The 25,962-nt window shown below is 29.0% G+C and overlaps 2 protein-coding genes across 11 annotated transcripts in view; one reads left to right on the forward strand and one right to left on the reverse strand.

Annotated features, from left to right (window-relative positions):
- Positions 1-12,309, forward strand: part of LOC130663870 (uncharacterized) — a 69,460-nt gene extending 57,151 nt beyond the window's left edge. Inside the window, exons 9-15 of one of the 2 annotated variants that reach the window (XM_057463396.1) lie at positions 4,478-4,857; positions 4,962-5,217; positions 5,457-5,687; positions 5,846-6,026; positions 6,112-6,297; positions 7,878-8,022; positions 8,186-12,309. In XM_057463396.1, coding sequence (XP_057319379.1) covers positions 4,478-4,857; positions 4,962-5,217; positions 5,457-5,687; positions 5,846-6,026; positions 6,112-6,297; positions 7,878-8,022; positions 8,186-9,640 — 2,834 coding nt within the window. In that variant the 3' untranslated portion in view covers positions 9,641-12,309. The remainder of the gene's footprint in view (positions 1-4,477; positions 4,858-4,961; positions 5,218-5,456; positions 5,688-5,845; positions 6,027-6,111; positions 6,298-7,877; positions 8,023-8,185) is intronic. The other variant, XM_057463397.1, reaches the window with a different exon arrangement.
- A 213-nt stretch (positions 12,310-12,522) lies between these two features.
- On the reverse strand, positions 12,523-24,766 carry LOC130663871 (calpain-A). 9 transcript variants are annotated; one of them, XM_057463399.1, is made up of 12 exons: positions 24,611-24,766; positions 24,413-24,545; positions 18,311-18,487; positions 18,054-18,241; positions 16,883-17,995; positions 16,768-16,810; positions 16,388-16,429; positions 16,147-16,279; positions 14,519-14,647; positions 14,214-14,341; positions 13,015-13,210; positions 12,523-12,832 (listed from the first exon to the last, which is right to left on the reverse strand). In XM_057463399.1, the coding sequence occupies exons 1-12, from the start codon at positions 24,688-24,690 to the stop codon at positions 12,747-12,749; spliced, it is 2,448 nt and encodes an 815-aa protein (XP_057319382.1). In that variant the 5' UTR covers positions 24,691-24,766; the 3' UTR covers positions 12,523-12,746. The 9 variants fall into 9 exon arrangements, with proteins under 9 accessions (XP_057319382.1, XP_057319384.1, XP_057319387.1 ...); XM_057463401.1 differs by lacking the exon at positions 16,388-16,429 and having other exon boundaries at positions 24,611-24,765; XM_057463404.1 differs by lacking the exon at positions 14,519-14,647 and having other exon boundaries at positions 24,611-24,765.
- Positions 24,767-25,962: the final 1,196 nt, after the last annotated feature.

Below are 25,962 nucleotides of genomic sequence, written 5' to 3' on the forward strand. Positions count from 1 at the left end.
TCTGGATTTCAAACGAATTTGATTGAGTTGAATTTCTTTGTAAGTAATTTACATGAAGAAAAATTATATTTTACATGTTTATTGGATACAAAAGAAAAAAAAAAATTTTAATAGTTTTTATCATAAAACAAACGTCATTAATATTTTTCAACTGACAATTGATTTTTGAAAAATTTTATCAAAAAAAATTCAAAGTGACGCTTAATTATATTTACAGAAGTGATTTTGGAATGTTTAAAAACCATTTAAAATATAAAATTTTTTTTTATCAAATTTTGGGGGTACCCCGTTTTGCCTACCCTACCCCCTTTTACCCCCCCTTCCCCTATAAATGAGTTTTAGTTTTATGATAAATATGTTTTGAATTTATGATACTCCAATCTAGGTTCAAAACGTTAAAAACGTTCAATTTACGTCTAATATTTCGACTCGGGCGATTTTTAATTAATAATTAATAATTCATTGGTAATTATTGTCGAGACTCAGCCATAAATAATATTAATAATAATAATAAAAAACACAATATCAACATTGATATCATACGGATGTAATAACGCGTGGGCATTTATGATCGCGAATGCATTGGAAACATATATCCTGGCAATTTAGACGCGTATAGATCGAAATAATATTTCATCACGTACGTCTGGCACATACATTAATATACATATACATACATCAATATCAATATCACACACTGGGCTATATATTGGGAGTTTATGTGCGAGGTATGATGATCGTGCCGCAGTTATACCCAGTGAGAACCACTCACAGTTCTATTCTATAAATTTAGTTTTGCGGCAGTCGAATTTAAACGACTAAATTTTCCGACGATATATCCTTGTACATCCGTACTCACCGCGGAAAATGTCCACTAAATATGTGCACCCGATATCGTAGCAGTGTAGAGCATACAATACTGTGATAGCGAGGGTATAAAATAATTTAGAGAGAAAGAGAGTTATTATTTTAAGGCAAAGCTGCCTAGATATTTAAGCTCTGTCCTTGCTCTTTTCGATTCGACTGTTAGACAGGTTAATTAATTTACTAGCTAAAGTACTTGAGTAACTTTTAATTGCTATACTTTGACATATAAATTATTTTAATTGTCGGTTGTTAAATAATTTAATTTTAATTTGAAATTTATATCATTTGAATTTGGGTAGTTTTTTTTGTTTGTCGCTGTACCTGTGTATTGATGAGTGTAAAATTACGAGCATAATTGAGCGAGAAAAGTTTAGTAGTCAATAGTTACGCGTCACTTCGATCACTTGTCCTCTGACATAACTATGGAAAATCCCACAGGCAAACGCTAATGGAATTATTTCAATTTGCATACAAACCGAGTGTATAGCGACGAGTTGAATGAGTTTTACTCCCTTCGCTCACACCTAAACGACCGAGATGACATCCTAGATAAACTGTTTTTTATTTTATCTATTTACTGTAGTTTTTTTTTTTTACATTATCATTTTCCTCTAGAGTAGTCAGAGGTGAAAAACATAACAGTAAAAATATATATGCATATATTTTAGCTAGTTTGAAGTAAAGTATTTATAAATGGCTCGTATAGTTACTAAAAGCTCATTTTTTATGTCGTATTTAAATTTCCATATCTTAAACTGTTAAAATGTATTGAAATAAAATCATTTTTTTCAATTTTCACTAAAAGTACACTTTAAAAAATTTTTTTGACCCGATGTAGCGTAAATGTCTACACAGAAAAAACAGATATCTTGAGTCAAGAAAATATTTTTGAAGACAAACGTTTTCGGGAACCAAGTCAAAATTTTCTTGAGCCAAGAGAATTCGTCTTGGTTGGAGAAGATTTCTACTTTATCTGAGAAAATTTAGGTCTTCAAAAAAATTTTCTTGAATCAAAAATATTTACCTTCAGTCGAGAATTTTTTTTTTGTGTGTAGGTGTAAAAATTTTGGTGTGAAAATTACACGAAATTAGGTGTTAAATTTTGGCGGCGTGAATTTAAAATTTAGGCGGTGTAAATTTATAATTAATGATAATTTTGCTTTAAGAAAATTAATCATAAAAATATTGAAATGTTAACAATACTATTTACCCGAGTCGAAATTAAAATCGTAGGTTGAACGAACTAGACATTGAAAACGTAAATTCAACCTTTGAAGTAAATAGCCGTAAAAACGTATTTTAGACGTAGTTGACGTAAGAAAACGTAAATAAGATATGCGTAATCGTAGAAACAACCTTTCAAAACTTGCAATTAAAAAAATTAAATTATATCGGAATCATTTAATTGTCAAAAAAACATGTCTAGCAGTCAGAAGACGAGAATTAGAAATTTTCTCTTTTGGGTCTTACAGACTAAGTAGCTAGCCCTGCTTAAAAAATCTGATAGGTTCTCATAGCTGTATGTATAAGACCCTATACTTAACTGTAGCACTTCTCATAGAACCCTTTCATTCTTATAAAATCTCTGTAGGAATGGATGAGAATCTATTGGATTCTATGAGATTTTCTAAACAGTGAGGAGACCAAAAATAAAAATTCTAAACAGCTGTGGTATATTTAGGGCCTTGTGAGACAGTACTTTACTGATGGCTAATTTCTTATGCTCCATTGGGTCTTACAGACTACATAGAAGCTGGGAAACAAGAAATAAAAATTTTCAGCAGCTTTGGAAAATTATTTTGGAGCCTTGCAAAGATAGCTCTAGACTCTATACCCTCTAAACTAAATCACGAGCCATCAGTAGATTTATCTCCTGCAAGGCCCAAAATATTTTTCAAAAGCTGCTAACAATTTTTATTTCTCGTCTTTTGGCTGCTAGGCATGTTTTTTTGACAATTAAATGTTTCCCATATAGTTTAATTTTTTATTACAAGTTTCGAAAGGTATCTACGATTACTCATATCTTATTAACGTTTTCGTACGTCAACGTCTAGTACGTGCACTCTACGATTTAAATTTCGACTCGGGTAATATCTAAATAAAATTAATGTAGTCATTGATTAAGAAGTTAACACGGAATGGTGTAAAAAAAAGTAGATTACTCTGTGTTAAAATTACACCGATGGAAAATTTACACCGTTATTTCACACTACACCGTGTAAAGTTCTCCGGGTTCATTTTTACACCGAAATTTTTTATGAGTAGAATTTTTCATGGTAAAAAAAAATTACAAACGATATAATGACAGAAACATTATAAATTTATAAAACCAATGTAAAGAATAAAGCGTTTAATAATAGATAAATTTAAGGAGTTGCTGTGTATAATAGAGAGTAAAGAAGATTAAAAAAAGTTTAAGGATAAAAAGTATCTCGTATCGTGGCTCAGTGGGCGAAAAAGCTCTGTACAGTACTAACTCTTAAAGATCCTTTCTATAAAGCACGTTTCATTCACTGGAAAACGATCCCGCGAGTCCATTTCAACGTTCATCAAGCTAAAGGACGTACGGATCGTCGAATGTGCCAGTAGTAATGTATATATAAAGTCTCATTTTATGTTCTTAACGTCGACCTATATCGACCTAGAACCTTCGACTAGTATTATAGAGCAGAAAGCGCCGAGCTTTAATATATATTTATATCTATTACTATTGGTCCGGATTATTACTGAAGATTACTCGATCGTTGGATGGAACTAGTGTGCATGGATTTGCTGGTAACTAGAGTTTCAATCATCATAAGATTATCCCTCAACTCTATGAGTAAATCTCATTAAAGAACTCATCACCTTTTCCCGGAATATTACATGGCCGTTGAGAGTTACCGATAATAAGCTTCGATTATTAAACTTTTCAGCTTAAAACGTGTTGGAGTTTGAATGGATTATAATTATAATCCTTATTATTTTTATTACCCCCATGAAAAAAATTTATAAAAAAAATATATGTTAAAATATAAAAAAAGGAAATTTTTCATGTAAAAAAAATATATTAAAAATACATAAAAAATATATCAAATATGTATAAAAAATATATTTTAAATAGCTAACTTTTGGCCGATTTTTGTATATATTTTATATATTTTAAATATATTAAAGATATGTAAAAATGCATGTAAAAAAATATACGAAAAATATATTTTTTTTATATTTAAAAATATAAAAAAAATATATTTATTAGTAATATATTTTAAATCTATAAAAAATATAAAAAATATATTATTAAGTTAATTAACAACATAGAAAAAGAAACATAAAAAGTTTATATAAAAAAATATATTTTTTATATAATTTTTGTATATTTTTAAATATACAAAAAAAATATATTTTTATACATGTATTTTTTATATATTCTAAGATATATTTTTAATATGTTTAAAATATATACGAAAATTGGCCAAAAGTTAGCTATTTAAAATATATTTTTTTACATATTATATATATATTTTTTATGTATTTTTAATATATTTTTTTTATATGAAAAATATATTTTTTTTATAAATTTTTTTCATGGGGGTATTATTATTAGGATATATTAATTTTTTAATTACAGACAGCGATGCTGGGGGATGGGGCGACTGGAGTCCATGGGGACCTTGCAGCAGCACGTGTGTTGGTGGAGTCCGTAATCGGTACAGATTCTGCGACAGACCGCCGCCGCGATATGGAGCTAAATTTTGTCAAGGCAAAGCTGTAGAGTCAGAAGCTTGCGGTGGTGCCGGCGGCCTAGATCTTGAAAGCACATGGTCAGCCAGCGAGTGGGAGTGTAAACATGGACAAGGTCTTGCTGCTGAGAGACCAGAAGTTACTGCTGAGGTAGGCACCAAGTGTCGGTGTGGGTGTGTCGTAAATTTACGCAACGACACGATCACAAGAAAAATTTTAGCTGCAAGTACTCAGGCTTGCCCTGGGCGATCATTCTGGCTAATTCAGGTACCAATGAAAATAAATTATTTAGCCTCTTATTTTTGAGTACGGAATAAAAAGAGCTTTGAAAAAAAAATATATGACAATTTTTTGTTAACTTTTTTTTTTAGACCGAGTCCGGGTCTGTTGTTAAGCTCCACTTTGATCAAACTAAATTTCCGTGTTCCGGTCAGTATGTCAGGGCACGAGATGGCGATTCTTTGAGTGCTGAGTTATTGGCAGATGTTGCTGTTGACAAAAACGCACCAGAATCGGGAACAGTTGTCTCGACGGGTCAGAGTTTACTTTTGGAATTTTTTAGTGATGAAATTGTCGTCGCCAGGACGTCATGTAGCGGCGGTTTTTTAGCGCATGCATCCATGTTGCGTGAGTGTATTTAATTTAATATTTTATTTATATAAAATAATATGCTTACGTAATACCAGATATAAATTTTTACGCTATTATAAACTTCAATAGCGAAATAACTTAACCGCATGAATAACGTCTAATATTATATTATAATAATAATAATAATAATAACATTAAATCCTATTTACTTGAAAATCCTTTGGGAAAATGGTGTGATATTTAATACGATAATGTAATATTTACAACTGGTATAGTGAAATCTCAACCAGAAAACGCAACAGAGGATACCACGGCGGTGCTTATTGGACCAAAAGTAATGGCAGCAGCCGGAAGATGGGCATTATGGTTTTCTCCCGCCCATTTGGTAGCCGCTGCTCTACTGCTTCTCATGTTTCTCGTTTCCATCTTCTTAGCATTGCAATACGCGGTGAAATACAGAAAATACCAAGTCGCCGAGGATCTGGATAGTCTGACCGACAACTCGAGTAAGTTTACCATATCATTTAAATCAACAAATCTGCATCCCAGCTCTTGTGACACTTTATTGTTTCGCTCACTCGGTTATCTCTTATTCTACTCCTGTTTCTGCTTCGACTTTCTCTAATACAACTGGTTCTATCCTCGGGTTAATTCAATTCAACAGCGTGTAGTGGTTCAATGCAAGGACTGGCACGTCGTGCAAGAGCGTTATCTTCATCAACTCTTATCTCCGAAGTAGTATCCCTTGTAAGATTAACACGTAGAAGACCCTCAGGGCACGGGAGGCTAGAAGAGACCTCTGCTGATCTTGAAGACGGCTATGAAAGTACTGAGACCCAAGCAGAGTAAGACCTCCTTCATTATCATCATTAATAACTACCTCTAGCTCTATCTCAGCCTCAACTAAACTATTTATTATTTAAACTGCAGTATGGAAGAGGAAGCCAACGCAGAAACCGGTACTTTGAAGCACAAAGACCCCCCAGAAGATATCAACGGCTCGCAAAAAACAATCGTGGCCAGTGTTAAAAGTACACCTTCCCGTCGGTCTTCATCTTCGAGCACTCTGACTTCTATTTCCGGCCAACCCGAGGTCAAGTACGCCCGTCCAGTTAAGTAAGTCATTCCGCGATCCCGCTTTTCATTTTATTTATTTTATCAGTTACACGGAAAGAAAATTATGGCAGCGGTTCCCATAATTTTGTGAAATTTTTTCCTATACCAACATAGGAATTACGACCATAAATTATGGGAGCGGTTCCTATAATTATGGGAATGATACCCATAACACTATAGGAATGGTTCCTATAATTATAGGAATGGTTCCTATAATTTATAGGAATACTTTCTGTAATATTATGGGAATCATTCCTATAATTTATGGGAATGTTTCCTATAATTTATAGGAACCATTCCCATAAATTATAGGAACCATTCCCATAATATTATGGGAATGGTTCCTATAATAGTATGGGAATGGTTCCCATATTATCATGAAAAAATTAATTTAAAGAAGTGTGGTAATCACTTCTACAATACACAGAAATATTATTAAACATAAAAACAAAAATTCAAAAATTGAAAAAAAAAATCGTATTTGGCAAAAAAACATTAAAATTTTTAACAAGATTTTTTTGCCAGCACAAAACATTCAAGAAAATTCAAATTTTGGGAAATTTCTACACTATTGTGCAAAAAAAGAATTTTATGATATTATAGGGATGGTTCCCATAACATTATGGGAATAGTTCCCATATCATTATGGGAACCATTCCCATAATGGTATGAGAACTATTCTCATACTATTATGGGGATGGTTCCCATAATATATGGGAACCATTCCTATAGTAGTATAGGTACTATTCCCATACCATTGTGGGAACCATTCCCATAATGCATAGGAAAACTTCCCATAATTTTCTTTCCGTGTACCATTTTAATGAGCTAATTATTTTATATTAAATATCCCGCTATAACTCAATTACTTTGACAGTTATTTTAACATTATATTTTATTAATCGGATTACTATGAATAAATTAATTTATAATTATAATTATAAATTACGTTATATACGGCGTATGCTTTTTGTATCTGTTTTTAGTGCATTCCTCTCTGTTATAACAATCTTCTCCAGTATTGCCGAGCGGAATTCAAATAAAGTAATGTTCAATTGCACGGTTAAAAAAACAAAATAAAAAAAAACATTTTTTAGTCTTTCTCTAGTTTTTTTTCATACATTTTTTTTATAATCATTCAACCTTCAATCATCTTTATGTTCACATTTCATTAATAAGAAAAAAAATTATAAAATGGTTGCAGGGCAGCCTAAAACTTCCCGCTGTCTTTGGCAGCTCTTTGAGCTCGGAAAATAATTTAATGATTTCTGCAGCGGGAAGTTAAAAAAAAAATAATAAATATGTGTTATATATATATATAAATAAAACAAAAGACAAATGTGCATGGCACTCACACCACATTCCTAGATGTCAAGTACACTGTTTATTATTCAACACAAAAAGAATCTCTAGGACACCGCTTGATAAAAAAAATAAATAAATATATATATATATATAAAAATAAAAAATTAAAGGACACTGGATTTTTAGTTTTGTTCTGTCTATTATTAAATTTCTAATCATCTAAAGTTTTTTATAAAAAGTTGTTGATGAGTAATCGGAGCCGATATTTTTTTCAGGCTTCGCACGGCCGGGCCGATAAGTCCCGTGTCCGAGGAGGCATCGATTTCAGAAGACAGTAGACGTTGCAGCACTGAAAGTGGCTCAACCAGCGTCAATAACGTAAGCGTCTCACACCCAAAACCATCTAGAGTCCAGGCCAAGGTACACCCGTCCTCAATATTAAACGCTTTTAAATTTAATTACATATCTCGTTATAATATCGCGGATGGGTTTCCTTAGTTTTATTTTTTAAAATTATTTATGCAATCATTTTTCGACCCCGATGTCTATTGAAATAAACGATAAACGTAACGAAAAATTACAGGGTTTTTCACCAGCAAGCACCTCATCAAATATATCAACACTGAGGTGCGGCAAAGAGACTAAGGATCGTCGAAACCGCGAGCGTCTTCTCCAAGGGCCCGGTTCAGAATTTAGTTTAGTCAATCCCGATACAGATCTCGAGTTAGATTATTATGATTACAATGTTGTAAATGCCGGCGCAGCTCCAGGTTCTTATTTAGGTATGGATCCAGCATTTCTTGTCTGGATACCGCCATTGACGCCCGGTGAAACAGAAATACTCGAAGCCATTGAAGAGGATCATCATTACGAAGAAATACCCGATCGTCGTGAAAAAGAGTCACGTATTATGGATACCGAAGGAGCTGCTTTAACTCCTGCCGAGTATCAAAGAGCCCGCATCTCCAGACAAGACCAAAAAGACTCAGATACTGAAATTCTCGCGAGGAAATACGATCCCGGTGAGAGTAGACTTCATGATGAAATAATAATGGAATACCGGGCTAGATTACACGAAGGTATGCTACCGATTCATCGGATTCTTGAGGAGTCAAGAGTCAGAGTAAGCGAGGAATCCCTTGCGAGACATTCACACGACGATGCTCCTCACATTGACATTATTCCCAACCGGCTGGTTACTGAAACTGATAAACGTTTTTCTAAAGATACTGCCACGTCCGCTATTGCTACTCCTGCTCTGGCTGCTAATGCTGATGCAAGTGGTAATGGTGGAGGAAGCGGAGGTAAATTTACACCGAAATCAAACCGCGACCGCTTGATTGAAGAACAAGAACGTTCGAGAAGCGCCAGCATACCTAGAAATAATAGATTAACTAATGATGATGATAAAAGAAGAACACCCGCGTCTGTACGCAGCAGATTGCAAGAGTACATTGACAGTAGTGCTAATCAATCTAAATACAATCAATTGTCTCCGGAGACTACGAGAAGTTGCGGGGAGTTATCGAAAGACCAGAGAAAAAAATACCACGAGACAAATCAATCACTAATGATTAAGGATAATAAAAATACTTTTAGTAAAATAAATAACGACCGTCACCGCGAGGTATCAAAAAATGATGAATCAAAAGATGATTTTATTTTACCTAAACCAAAGACACCGCTGATAAATAGCAGAAGGTATAAAGATTGTGCGGATTTAAATTTAGTTATGGAAAGCAAAGGTAAAATATTACAAAATGTTGAAAATATACCGATGAAAGAATTTACGCGTAGTAGAAATGATTCACCGGCACGAGTTCATAAATCTAAAGAGACTGATAATGATATTAATAATATTGTATTAGTTGATAAAAAAATATGTCAAATACAGAGTCCAGATTATGGAGTCGAGATGGATATTAGGGATGAAATTTCACGTGATTCAATTTATGATTTAATTGGTGAAGATGAGGGTGAATTTAAATTTGCTGATGATGATGAGGATGAGTATGTTGACAACAAAATAACAGCATAATTATTTTATTTTATTGGAAGTTAATAAAATTAACGATAAATAAAATAAATAAAATTTTATGTACAGAATGTGAATGATAGATTGTGATTGATGGTGATAGATTATTAAATCCAGCTGAAAGTACAAGTACCGGATAATGTGATGATGATTGATAGGATGTCAAGTTTAAAGTTTATCTGAAGAATCGATATTAACCATTTTAAATAAAATAAATAAATCGCCGATGATAATTTTTGTAATCTATATAATCCATTGCGCCTCATTCAATACTCATGTAGCGAAAAAAAAAAATTAAATTTTAAAATGTACAACAATCAAATATTGGGTGTAATATATGAATGTAAAAAAATTTTTAATTTATTTCAGTAGTCTAGAGTCTAGACTAATTAAATAATGAGTCCAATTAATTATAGATCTTACTACAGGATATTTCATATCAATCTCGGGCGCGATATCCCGAAAAAAAAACTAATAAAATGCTACAATTATTTTAATTAATGAAAAATAAATATGATTAAAGTATATTTAATATCAAAGACTGTATTTTTCGATTTAAATTTCGAGGTTTTACTTACAATTAGAGAAAAAAAATTGATAGATAAATAAATAGAAAAGAATGAGGCGTGACAACTCTTTTTTCATTAAAATGTGAGACTAAACTATAAGATAAATAAATAACGAATTTGTTTGTCGCTTTATGAAAATATAAATAATTTTATATTTTAAGTTCAACTCATCAATCATAAATATGTAATTTACTATTATTATTTAATATATAAGACCAAAAATATATAAATAATCACGTGTAATAGCTTAGATTTCATATTATTGAACCGATAACTTGAAATAAATTCAGAGAGCGCGATTTATAAATAATAATTAAGAGATGAGCGTTATTGTACCATATAAATGTATTTACTTATGACTCTGTATTTTTTTCTAGTCAATTGTTTATTGTATAAAGTAAAACTTATTAAATTTCGATGAGTACGGAACAGCGAAGCTGGATCATCTTATCGATATTACACATATTATTTTAATTATTTAATTTATTATTATTTTTTTATATCTCGCGTACTTGAGAAATTTATTCAAACGTGATTGACTGATATTTAATAATTATTTAGCAATTAATAAATTATATTATAATTAAATTAAACGCTCAATTATTATTTGTTAATAATTTAAGGGCATTCTCAGACAGTGCCCGCCACTTTTTAAAAATATGCAATTACTTAACTGTAATAACCGTATTTAAATTTTATTAATTAATTTAAAGAAAATTAAAACCTTAATTGGAAAAAGGACAACGTACACAGTAAGAAAGGATCCGTCAAAATTAACACATATCGTGTGTAAAACGAGAGTTTTACACTTATTTATGTGTTATTTTAATGATACTGAAATTAGCCGACGTCTAATAATTTTTTGATTTTTTAAAAAACGATAAATTATGAAAAAAAAAATATTTAAAAAAATTTCACTGTAGTCTTTTATATTTTCTACGTGTGCATATTTTTAGTGTTTTTTTTTCTTCAAATTTAAGTGTTCAAAAAAAAATCAAAAAATTTTTTATGGTCTGCTAACTTCAGGATCGTAAATTTGCCGACGTCTAATAATTTTTTGATTTTTTAAAAAACGATAAATTATGAAAAAAAAAAATATTTAAAAAAATTTCACTTGTAGTCTTTTAAATTTTCTACATGTGCATATTTTTAGTTTTTTTTTTCCTTCAAATTTAATTATTCAAAAAAAAATTCAAAAATTTTTAATTGTCTGGTAACTTCAGGATCGTGTTATTTTAACATGTGAGTGTTAAAAAAAGTTACATACGCATATGTTAAAAGTAAAAATTTTCCAAGAATTCTTTTGTGATGGTCGACATTATTTTTAAGATATTTTGTGTGTTGATTTGACAGTAACATAAAAAGTGTTACTTTCGAATAAAACAACATATTTGTGTGTTAAAAAATCAATCGATTGCGGCAGTTCAAACAAAATAAATACTGTGTGTTAAATTGACACACAAAAGTGTTAAAAATTAATCACACAGAATTTTAACATACGCTTTTTTTTACACTGACAATTCGTTTTTTACTGTGTAGTCGTAATTTTGTTAAGATACAGAATTAAAAAAAAATTACTTACAATTGACATCAATCGGGAGTTAAACGAAATTTGTTGAATAAATTTTAGTCAACGAAATTTTAAAATTTGAATTATATAATTTACATGACAATTTTACTGAAATTTATTTAACGAATTTTCATTTTTTTTCAATTAATTGATGAAAATTTGATACCCTTATGTCAGTTGAGTCATTGAAAATTTTTAAAAAGTGGGGGGGGGGGCACTGTTTGAGAACTTCCTTAATTGTATTTTTGAAAATTGCCTACAGTTTGAAAATTTTTCAAATTTATTTACAACAAAACAATTAATTGATTAAAAAATCGCGACGTTTTACCAGTAATTTATTTAATTAATGAACTAATTAATTTAAATTTACTGCAATTATTTTGCTGTCAGCAATTTTCAGCCCCAATTATTTATTTTAAAATTAAAACCGGCTTAATATTTTTTATAATTACGTCTCGATTGCAATAATTTAGTTTGTAGTTGTTGATTAATAAAAATATTTACTATAATTTTTTTAATTAATACTAAAATAAGTGGACAAATAAATAATTTTAAAAAAAGAAAAAACAATGATTTATTAATTAAAAGTAATATATTAATTACAAATATTATTTTTTAAATATTTATGTCACTGTCAGAAAAAATACATTATTTTTCATAATTCAAGTACAATCTATCATAATATATATTAATATATGAGAAGAAAAATGCAGTAGGCACATAGGTTTTATCGTCATGTTGTGCGATTGATTTATTTTTAATTAATTTGGCTTTTTAATTTCAAATTTCATTATCTGAATATTAACATTCACATTTTCCACATCATTCGTGACAAAATTAGCACATGATTTATTTTTATTATATATTTTTTAAATTAATTTGGCGGTATTATTATTTTTTTTTTTTTAGAGAAAGTATTTTGTTATTTAATAATTGATAAGTAACACAGATATTATTTTTTGTGATTTTTTTATGAGTATAATGTTTTCTCAACCCATTCTTCCAACGTAAATGTCGCTGAGTTAGTATGATGTGGATCGCGTTCTTGAAATATGTCTGCAACACAAAGCAGCGTTGGATTTATTAGTGATTTTGTTAAAAAATTACAATGATATTTTTAAAAGCTGGTAAATGAGTAATCAATTAATTGACAGTAATAACAATGAGAATAGAGTAGAGTAGAGTAATTAATTATTGAACATCAAATAGATCATCTTCAAGAGTTTGTCGATTCTCACCAATCATTGTTTTCAATCTAACCGCACACATAATATAGTCATCGAATGTTACTTTCCCGTCTTTGGTACCGTATCTGTGTACCAAAATATTGAGAATGTGATTATTCAATTTGTATCCTGCGCTATTGAGTGCTTGTCTCAATTCAAACGCGCTTAAGTAACCGGTGCCATCTCTGTCATACAGACGGAATACAGCCTGTAATTAATAATTCATAATTACTCACTGAATAAATATTCAAAAAAAATTAAGTCCACAAACCACAAGCCCCAGAAAATAATCGAACCTGATTAATAGGGTGGTCGTTAAAAATTAAATTTTCTCAGGCGCTCTATAAAAAGCTTCTTTTCAGTGAAAAAATACGTGGGGAAATTAGTTTTTTTCTTTTCAAGTAAAAAGAAAACGTGCCGCAGATCAAAGTTCATTTTTCGATACAATCGCGGTTTTTTTTAAATATCTCATGAAATATGCAGATTAAAGGAAAAAATCATAGGAACAATTTTGTAGGAAATTAAATTCTTAACAAAAAAGGTCATGTTCATTTTTTTTATAAAATGTGTATTTATGAAGATATTTTTAAAAAACTTTTTTTAGATCTGATGAATTGAGCGTTTTAAGGATTACTAATTTTGAAAATAACATTTTTCTAAGTATATAGAAACTACAACAAGCATTAAGGATTGATATGTCACGAGTTACGAAGTTGTCTATATTTAAGAAAAAACGTTATTTTTGACATTCGTTATCCTTAAAATGCTCAATTGATAAGATCTAAAAAAGTTTTTTTAAAATATCTTCATAAATACACATTTTATAAAAAAAATGAACATGACCTTTTTTGTCAAGAATTTAATTTCCTACAAAATTGTTCCTATGATTTTTTCCTTTAATCTGCATATTTCATGAGATATTTAAAAAAAACCGCGATTGCATCGAAAAATGAACTTTGATCTGCGGCACGTGTTCTTTTTACTTAAAAAGAAAAATCAAATTCCCCACGTATTTTTTCACTGAAAAGAAGCTTTTTATAGGGCGCCTAAGAAAATTTAATTTTTAACGACCACCCTACTGATTATTCATATTTTATGCAAACAGCACAGACTTTAATTAAAATAAAAACAAAAAAAAATTTATGAATTATTTAAAAAATCCGTTGCCTTGTGTAAGAGGATTATAAATATTTATTATTATACTAAATTACCCTCCAACTTTTGATATCATTCCACAAGGTTTTGAATTCTTCGAATCCAAGTTTCCCTGAGTGGTCAGTGTCCATCATAGCGACCATGCTTCTGCATACATCTTTACTGAATCCTTCATTATGCATTTCTAAAAATAAAATTATTGATTCAGTAATTAATTAAAATTATTTCATAAAAAAAAAAAAGGAAAATTACTTATGTAGTTACATATTATTTACAAAGTAATATATTAATTTATTAGTAAAAGCATTAGACAATCTAGACTTAGTGAAGATGGATTGATGACACATGATTCTAGTCTTACCTACGGGCTTACTGTATTGTTGGTCATTGCAAACAACACTACACAGCAGGGAGATGATTGAGTCCAACAAAGAGCCTTCTTGATTCGGCTCTGTGTGAGCTTCACTGTGATGAGAAGACAGTGGTAGCTCTACCATTATAACACACACTGTCTGTTAGCTTTATTGTAATCAACATGCCGTAATTTATTTATTTAAACGTAAAACTATCACTGTCATTTATTATTACTAGGGCCAGGATTTTTGGATTGATTTAAAAATAATTAATAATTAGTGTGAAATTTTTTATATTATGGGGAAAATAATGGTCTTATCAAAAAATTTTTTAAACAAAAGTTGTAGGGAATTCAATTTTCTAAAAAAAATGTCTCTTATAATTTTTTCTTAGGACTAATAACAAAGCCGTAATTTCAAAATTAAGATTTTCATAATTAACTAAATTTTGAATTATTCATTATGAATCTTAATTTTTGAATTACGGTGAAAATATTGGTCGTATTAAAAAAGTTTTTAAACAAAAGTTGTAAGAAATTTAATTTTCTAAAAAAAAATGTCTTTTATCATTTTTTCTTAGGACTAATAAAAGAGCCGTAATTTCAAAATTAAGTTTTTCATAATTAACTAAATTTTGAATCATTCATTATGAATCTTAATTTTTGAATTACGATGAAAATATTGGTCGTATTAAAAAATTTTTTAAACAAAAGGTGTAGGGAATTTAATTTTCTAAAAAAAATGTGTCTTATAATTTTTCCTTAGGGCTAATAAGAAAGCCGTAATTTCAAAATTAAGTTTTTTATAATTAACGAAATTTTGAATTATTCATTATGAATCTTAATTTTTTAATTACGGTGAAAATATTGGTCGTATTAAAAAAGTTTTTAAACAAAAGTTGTAAGAAATTTAATTTTCTAAAAAAAATGTCTTTTATCATTTTTTCTTAGGGCTAATAAGAAAGCCGTAATTTCAAAACTAAGATTTTCATAATTAACTAAATTTTGAATCATTCATTATGAATCTTAATTTTTTAATTACAGTGAAAATATTGGTCGTATTAAAAAATTCTTTAAACAAAAGTTGTAGGGAATTTAATTTTCTAAAAGAAATGTCTCTTATAATTTTTCCTTAGGGCTAATAAGAAAGCCGTAGTTTCAAAATCAAGATTTTCATAATTAACAAAATTTTGAATCATTCATTATGAATCTTAATTTTTAAATTACCGCGAAAATATTGATCGTATAAGAAAATCATAAGAGACATTTTTTTAATAAAATTAAATTTCCTACAACTTTTGTTCAAAAACTTTTTTACTAAAACCGATATTTTCCCCGTAATATCAAAAATTTGAATTACTTATTTCAAAAATAAGGCAAAAATCTTGTCCCTAATTATTATAATAAATTACTCCAATTATTTAACGGAGAATTTTATTATTATTATAATTATATTAATATTTTTAAATGCAATGGCATGATAGTAAAATTACCTTTTAATGATTAATGAAGCGGTAGCTTTGAATAAAAAAAGCGCAAGAAATTTTAAAAATAGAAAATAAAGTTTAGTGCGAGTTTAAATATTAGCCCAAAGCCTTCTAAGTACATAAGCTTTTAATTTAAAAATAAAGTCATACCTTTTCTCATGGCGTAATCCAAAATTTCTTTCAACTCCTCCCAGTCAACTTCCATATCATCGCCCGCGAGTTTTCTAAAGAATTCGCGTACTTTTTCCTCATTACTGCGGTCGGGTTCTGGTTGTTCGCGTACCTGAATAATAAATTTAATTACATTAAATTACAATATAAATTTCAGACTAATTATAATTATAAATTCCATTAAAAAAAATTTAATCATGTTAAGTGCTCAGTAACTTACTTCGTCGCCTTTATCATCTTCTTTATTAAGCTGATTAATTATCTGAAGCAAGCGTGATAAACATGCGGCGTATTAGAGCATTAATACCCAAAGGAAGTAAAAATAATTGTTAGTTTGCTTTTATTTTGTTAGTTAATTATTAGTATTATTATTAATTGTGGAAAAAACTAACGCGTCTCAATTTATTGTAACGATGTGTTAACCTTGATGGGTTTTAAATTATCATGCTAAGCCCTAAGGCTGTCAGTGCTCCGATATGACGTAGTTTATAAATGACTAAGCGTATAGATTATTATCGTGATTCATCATCACGGCGATCGAACATTAATCTTATAGCCACGAGGTATAATATTATTAATTACGTGTTTTAGTATACATACCCTATCATCCACCTCTCCGATACCAACAGACTCGTCGTTTTCCCTGAAATTAAATTATTATTGATCAAATTTTTTAAATTTAATTAATTAATTAACTACTTAATTAATGACTTACTCCATATTGTTTTGGTTTTCGGAAAATATACGGAGTAAAAATTCACCCTCTTCGTTTGGATCAAAAGTACTGGGTACAATACAGTAACTACCTGGAGGTAATTTAAAACGACATGTCACCTCACGTAAATTAATAAAAGAGGGTGATCTGGCAACAGAGGCATTATATTTAAAGAAATTCATGTCAAGTGGTTTAGGCAATCGATCGGGATTTTCAAGATGGTAAATAGCGAACCCAATGGTCAAACAATCCGCGCCCATACGCTTCTGAGCACGTCGATTTTTTTGCATCAGAGCTACGATGACTGTACACTTATCGTCACCCTCGTCGGGATACTCGAGAGTGATACGATACTGCGGGTTGTGATAGAATGTTTCCAAAAAATTTCTGCAGCCTCCCGCAGTGACTCCGCGTACCCACTCGCCCTCAAAGACACTCGTCTCCCATTTTTTTTTTCCGGCACTCAGATCGTCTTCCGTCAGCGAGTCGGGGTTCAAGTTACAGATCTCGAGATTTGTGAAATACGTTTTAAAATCTTGGAATGACATCCAGAATTCACCGTCAGTGTCAAATGTCAATCCAAGCTCTTCCTTCTCGTGCTCTGGAATGAATCTCCATTCTGGAGACATGTCACTCCAGGGACCATTCCACTCGGCTTCATTTCCCCAGGGATTTCTCAATCGGAGCAACGGAATTTTTCCAACCTGATTCGGTGTCTCAATATTGACGTACTTGACACGCGTGATACTGTAAGCGTGTCCTCGAATAAGACCTTGAGGTGTTTCCGCTTCAAGAACATTAGGGTCTGGCTCAATCGAGCATCCCAACATTGAATTTCTCTCGTAAGCTTTTATTAAAATACTAAACAAATTTGGTGGTGTTTCGTCCATCTGATACATCTCAGTAACTCCGCCAGTGAAATCTTCCATAGCTTCGCAAGCTGTTCCTCCCTTCAAAGCCTCATAAGAACCATGAAGTTTAGCATAAGCTTTTTCTAATAACGCACTCCAGAATTCACTTTTCTCAGCAGAGTTTAGGAACATCAGCTGCCCGTGGTAAGTTGGCAGACGGTCATCGATCACCACATCGACCCATCGTCCATACTGCCAAAATCTAAAACAAGTAAATCATCAACGCACTTGTTAATTAATTTTGAAAAAAATTTAATTACCTGAAGTGAAATATTCCAGCGTAATTATCATCGAAACCCTGATCTTCAGGTACGACTTGAAAAAATAAGTTTGGATGCATTGTGAGATTAGCTACTGCTGCAAGTAACCAACAGTCACCAAGTTCTCCCTGTTGGACATCGAATCTTGAAAATCCTTCAACAAATAACTGGGGATTGTCTGCTATTTCCTAAAATAAATTTAAAAATTTAAATTACCAACAAAAATTAGTCCAACACTAAATCCAAAGTGGACTCACCATCGGCCTACGCCATTCGATGTATCGATCAGGTCTTTTCGAAAAAAATAATGACGAATCTACAGCCGGGAACTCTGGATCTTCGAACAAAACTCCACGTGACAAACATTCTTGTCTCAGTTGATTGAAATCTTGGATAGATCCTTGAGATCTGAACCCCGATCCTCTTTCTCCCAACTGCGAAACAAAATTTCACTCAATAAATCACTTTCTACAATTAGTAATTAGCAAAAAAAATAAACTAGTCATCAACAGATAATTATTACATTATAAATTGACTTTCCGATATAATTTTTCGAAGTTTTAACAGGACTATCATTATAACTAATTGTTTTTTTAACAGAACTAGATGACGTAAACGAATTATTTTTCTCTTTGTCATCAGATTTACCAGAAAAATATTTTTCATAGCGCGTGTTTATATTAAACGTTTGAAACGTATACTTTTTATTATTCATGTTTATTTATTTACTTTGAATAGTAAATAAAAAATTTTTTACAAACGTTTATATTTTTTATTTTCGCTCTTATTGCATCAAGTGCATAGAACATACTAAGCTTAACTTTCATAAGTTTTTATCAGTAAAAGGATGTTTATATACTTGATAATAATAAATATACATGTACCCGGATAAAAAATTGACCACAATCATCTTGAAACTAGTCTATTTATTTTATTCATTTTTAATAACTATCAGATTAATTTTATGATCCTGAACTTAGCAGACAATTAAAAATTTTTGGATTTTTTTTTAGCAATCAAATTCGAAAAAAAAAAAAAAACTAAAATTATGCACATGTAGAAAATTTTAAAAACTACAGGTGCAATTTTTTCAAATATTTTTTTTTATAATTTATCGTTTAAAAAAAAAACAAAAAATTATTAGAAGTTGGCGACCTTCAGTCTCATCTATATTATTAAGAGAATAAGGAAAAGTTTAAACTCTTTTTAATTGCCAAGTATTGAGATAAATAAATTTATCTATATCATTCGAATTACATTTAAATTACACGAGAAAAAAGACGAGTGTATTTATTTTCTTTAAATAAATTAATACTTTAATTATTCTGTCACTAAATATGACGAGATGTCACTGAATATATAGATATATTATTTAAATCGCGTTACTTATTCCAAAATGACAGATTTTTATACTCCCTTTTGGTTTTAGGAAGTTTCTCAAAGCCAAAAAAAGTGTGGATAGAAAAAAAAAGATTCATTGACACAAAAAATCTTTACTCGCCTAAAGAAAATTTTTACTTAGCCCAATAAATTTTTTGCATTGTGAATTGAAAACAAAAATTTATTTAGAACTAGAAAAAATTTATTGGTGCAGGGAATTATTTCTTGACCAAAAAAATCTTTTTTCGCCCCAAGACAATTTTTGTATTTAATTGATAATGTATAAAATTTCTTGGTGCAAATTAAAATTTTTTTGCGGCAAGAAATTCTTTTTTTCTGAGTATTTGATAAATTTAGTAGTGATATTTGGGCAGTTGCGTAGTGACTGCAGGTTGTTCGTTTAATTTCAAATGAATTTAAAAAATTGCAATAAAAAATGAGTGTAAATGTAGCAGACATCAGACAAATTTAAAATAATTAACAAATCGAGTAAATAGTTAATAAAATGAGTGTGAATGTAGCAGACATCAGACAAATTTGAAATTATAAATAAACAGAGTAAGTAATTTTTTAAAAAATGTTTGTAAAAAATGCACTTACTAATTTTTGAATTTTTCAAATGTGCATTTTGTTTAAATTCTATTTTATTAATTATTTACTCTATTTATTAATAATTTAAAATTTGTCTGATGTCTGCTACATTCACACTCATTTAATAAAATAAAATTAAAAAAAAATGAAGATTTACAAAATTTTTAAATTAATAAGTGCATTTTTTTTTTAATTATTTACCCTATTTATTTATTATTTTAAATTTGTCTGATGTCTGCTACATTCATGATCCAGAAGTTAACAGACAACCGGAAATTTTCGAATTTTTTTTTTACCAGAGAATTACAAAAAAAAAAAAAAACTAAAAATACGCACATGTAGAAAATTTAAAAAACTATCGGTACAATTTTTTCAAATATTTTTTTTTAATGATTTATTGTTTAAAAAAAATCTAAAAATTATCAGATGTCGGCCAACTTCTGTTTCATGCTGCATTCACACTCGTTATAAACAACGTCCTAAATAAATTTATTATTATTATTAAACAATTAAATTTTTACAAAACAAATGAATATAAATAATATAAAAAATATATATACACATAAATAATAAAATAAAAAATTACTTGCCGTTAAAATTGCGATTTGACAGATAAAAAGTGAGGTTAAGTTTCAATGAAAATAAAAATTAATTATTGCAGGTGCAATTAATTAATGAGTGCGTAAAATAATAAATAATGATTAAAAAATATATAAATAATAATAATTATATGGTAGTAGCGATTAAAAATCAATAGTTATGATAACAAATTATTTGACAGCTGCGGAATTATCAATGAATTTTATTATTATTATCATAAATATGTAAGTCTTAATCAAACAAATCCATCAGAATGATATCATACCACTTTGATATTAAACAGTGAAGGTAATACACGTTTTACTTCGCAGACTGTTTTTACAAATATATCATTTCCAGGTTCTGTCGCTTCTTTGCTCCAGCCATAACCACAAGATTGCGGGTAACTTCCATAGAATCCACTCATTTTTATATATTTTTTAAATTTCTGACCTCAATGCACTTGCTCTTGTCAATTATTGACACCACGTGATAACTGATTGTCAAAATAATTATTTTCACAGGAATAATTTATTTGCCTTCAACCTTTACGTTCAAAGGAATTCGCTTGAATGTCGGTGTCGGATGAATTTAATTGTAGGAATGGTTGGATACTAATATATACAGAGAGAATGTATATGATGGAATCATTTATTGGGCTCGTCAGAGTAAAGGTGTTTATATTTACTTTTTTTTTTAATTCCCGTTAATTTTACACTGACTTCATCGCTCTGATTTCATCGTAATTTAAAATAATAATCAAAGAAATTTATAATTCTATGATTATTTATTTAAATTTAAATTTTTAAAATAATAGTTCAATTTATACTAGACAATAAAAAGTGATAGCGCGTTGATAGACTCAAGGTCATAATTAAAAAAAAATTTATTAGTTGCATTTTATTGTGATCTTGAAGTTAGACGACAGTTCACAATTTTCAGATTTTTTTTAAAACAATTAAATTTGAATTTAAAAAAAAAATAAAAATATCCACATGTAGAAAATTTAAAAAAGTATAAGCGCAATTTTTTAAATTTACTGTTTTTAAAAAATTCAAAAATTTATTAAACGTCAGCTAACTTCAGTATCATGCTATTGTTAATGATTCTGAAGTTAACAGACGTCTAATAGTTTTTTGATTTTTTTTAACCGATAAATTATAAAAAAAAAAATATTTCAAAAAATTGCACCGATAGTTTTTTAAATTTTCTATATGTGCATTTTTTAGTTTTTTTTTTTTAATTAAATTGTTGAAAAAAAAATTCGAAAATTGTTGATTGTCTGCTAACTTCAGGATCATTATTATTATTTTTTTTAAAAATAATTCAAATTTCAAAATCAATTGGGTTCAATTTAAAAATAAATATTTGATTGTTGACTTAAATATTTATAGCTTATGACAATTAGATGATCGTGACCTGAGTGCAAACTAATTGATTGCATGTTTAGCGTACACAATAAATTTTTTTTTTTACTGAGCATAAATTTAATAGGATAAAATACTCACTTGAACTTTTTCGATTTTCTTTTTTGAAAATTCTGGTTCAGAAACAACAGACATATTCCACCCGTAGCTATTCATTTTTATAAATGATTTATTTGCTTTAGCTGGACTTAAATACTAGGTGGTAATTAATATCAGGATCAAGGTCGCGGTGCGCGATAAATGATAAAACATAAAGACTAATTTTGTGGGTCACTAATGACAGTAATTACTTGACGTTGACGTACAAGTAGACAAGGAAACTGATGCAGTTGATTCACTTTTAGTCAATACAGTGGGGACTTTTTTTTGTCTTTGCAATGTACTTGTGAATTGAATTAAATTTCTATAATAAACTAGAGTAATTGGAAATAAAGGAAACGACTAGTGAGTTCAGCTGATAAAAGTTTCCTTAATAAATGTAAATTTGTTTTTACGAGAGTAATAAATTTATATTGAAAGCAAGTACGGATGCAGTTAAATTAAATTTAAGAAGCACGGAAGTAAAGCATTTACTGGTGATATTGTCGGGTCGACAGCTGCCAGTGTACTGAGGATATTAGAGCAAACGTCATTTAAATTACCACGTGAAAAACTGAACAAGTCATATCACTAGCAGAGTTTATTATACTTTGAATAAGGCTCTGGCTAAAAAAAATAGAGAAGGATACGAAGGCTCTTGAAAAAACAATTAAAATTTACCAACAACAACAAAAAAGAGGTCATATTTATATATTTATGTTAATATTCCGTGGATTATTTAACGACATCGTAAAGATTATTTTTCTTACGATTTTTGCTATTGGAACTCTGATAGTTTGCGGTTGCGTAGAGCCGCATAAAAATCGATTTAGAAGAATTCATATTTTTATTCCATTGTCATTGCGCTGAGTAAATTTATTTACTTCACAAAAATACTTAAAATTAATTTAATAAAATGTTATTTGATATGCGAAATCCGCGGCCTTGTTGTACAATAATTTAATGCAATTTTCCATTGGCCTTTACGTAATGGATAATGACTCTCAAGTATTTCATAATTTATATTCCCCATCAATGAACTCAAGTTAAAATTTAAAATTGTTGTCTATTCAAAACAGTTCGTCAAACTTTTATTATTCATTGTCTGGTTTGTTTTTTTATTTTTGACAGGAGATTTTTTAACAAAATGATTTTATTTATGCTGGTGAGATGAATTATTCGAGTTGATGATACATCAAATGTACTCTTAAAAATACTTTTAGATAGCAACATCATGTGGTGATGTAGACTTGCGTGTAAATATATGTATATATGTTTGATTTTTGTTTGAATAGTAGTCTATCCAGCATAACGATTTTTGGGAAGTAAAACACATGAAAGTTGCTTCGAAATAGCTCCGACTAAAAATATGAGACAGTTATCCGGGCTTGGTAAACATATACACGTTGGCTACATTCCAACATGGTTGACAAAAAAATTTTATTCTTCAGACAATGAGATTTTATTTTTTGACTAAACGCGCTCATGCAAAAACACTTAAGATACGCTTTGACTTTACTTGCTTTAGATTTTTCTCAGCCTACTGGACCGAGTTGAGTAAACTTGGAACCCAATTTTCGAAAGTCATCGTACAAAAAAATTTTTAAAATTATTTGTCATAAATACGACCAGGATTTTTGCTTTTATTTAAAAATAAAAATTGATAATTAATGGTGTCAAATTTTGGAATTACAGAGGAAATATTGGTGGTATAAAAAAATGTTTCAAATAAAAGTTGTAGGAAATTTTATTTTCTAGAGAAAATGTCTCTTATGATTTTTTCTACGACCAATATTTTCACCGTAATTTCAAAATTAAGATTTTTATAATTAATAAAAATTTGAATAATTTATTATGAATCTCAATTTTGGAATTACGGTGAAAATATTGGTGGTATAAAAAAATGTTTCAAATAAAAGTTGTAGGAAATTTTATTTTCTAGAGAAAATGTCTCTTATGATTTTTTCTACGACCAATATTTTCACCGTAATTTCAAAATTAAGATTTTTATAATTAATAAAAATTTGAATAATTCATTATGAATCTCAATTTTGGAATTACGGTGAAAATATTGGTCGTATAAAAAAATCATGAGAAACATTTTTTTATAAAAATAAATTTCCTACAACTTTTGTTTGAAAAGTTTTTTTATAAGACCAATATTTTCGTCGTAATATTAAACATTTCATCTATTCATTTCGAAGGTAAGGTAAAAATCTTGTCTCTAGTCATAAAAAATTATGATTCAAATAAAATTATTGACAGCAGAATTTAAAAAATAAAAATTAATTAGTATTCGCAAACCTTAAAAGTGGCTGTGCCAGGATGATAAACGTCTCCAGAACCGGAAAGACCCCCACGTAAATGTCTTGAGAGTAAATTATAACGACCAAGTGGTTTTCGAACATCTTGTCGAATTCCCAGTAACTCTGGATCCCTAAAAAAAATAAAATAAATAAATAAAAAAATGTTTTATGAGCTTTGGTAAAAAATATAATTTACCCTTTGATAAATCTTTCTGTTTTTATTTTTCCATTATCGTCTTCGACGGCCCGTACATAAAAATATGTAAACTTAGTCATGGTATGACAGATTTAATAAAAATAAAGCATCAGTCAGTTGAAAGCTGTTTAAACTAATGCAGCCGGATGAAAAGTTACACTCAAATCGTTGAGTTTTAACAGAGGCAACCCTGCCAACACGAGCTTTATGCTTTTACATATATATTTAGCTGCCTCACAATAATATACGACGTTTTTACACGCTTCCCAAGCTTATCAGATTAATCTTAATGCGAGCCACCGTTTTAAAGCTTAGATTTAATTGGTATTTAATAATTCGGGCCAACTTAAAACCGGGCGCTATTAGCAGCCCCCAGAACTGTCAAAATTAATAATAACTAAAAACAATTTTTTTTTTTAAATACATCCCTTTATTTAATATTTTATCTTACAATATATAGGTACCAATGAGCTATTTACGAAAATATATCATTACAATATAAATATTAAAGGATAAAATAAAAAATTCTACTAACCGTCAACTACGAAAAAATAAATTCATTAAATATTTATCTACGTCTCGTAATAATTGTTATAAAAATTATTATTATTATTATTACTTTTTTTAAAAACTCAATTTATCAGAAAAATTTATGACATTTCTATAAATCGAATAAAAAACGCAGCATGTTAATACTTTGGGTAACAAATACTTGTACCACATTTACTTTAAAAATTTTCTTTTGCAAAACAATATCAACTACATTGATCATATATATATATATATATATATACTTTTTGTACGTATTCTTATACTAGTCTACATCAATACATAAATCTACGATTTTATTTAATAAATTATTTACGTTTAAATATTACGCTTTCATTAATATTTCCGTCCCAAATTTATTTACACTATTTATTTATATTTTATCATCAGAGAACCAGTCTCTTAAAAAATTTTATAGTTATACAATATATCAATATCCTTATTATATATTTTTAAAAGAAATTTTAAACCGATTTGTTTGAAATAAAATCAATGTGATGATTAATTTTATTTAAATCAGGTAATGCCCCTTCAAGTAAACCTCGACTGGAAATTATTTAAAAATTTAAACATTTTCAAAATATTCCATTTTATAATTAATATATATAACAATATATGGAATAATAATAATTAAAATAAATTAGACCATCACAGAATAGTTAAAATTATCAAGAGTACAAGATCCATAAAATAAATTACTGAATTATTTTTTTTTCAACACATCAATTACATCAATTATTATACAGATATTTAATCCTGTTTATGATTAATTACACTTATTAATTATTGAGCAAATAATTTAA

Source organism: Microplitis mediator, chromosome 2 (assembly GCF_029852145.1).
Source record: "Microplitis mediator isolate UGA2020A chromosome 2, iyMicMedi2.1, whole genome shotgun sequence".
Classification (NCBI taxonomy): domain Eukaryota; kingdom Metazoa; phylum Arthropoda; class Insecta; order Hymenoptera; family Braconidae; genus Microplitis; species Microplitis mediator.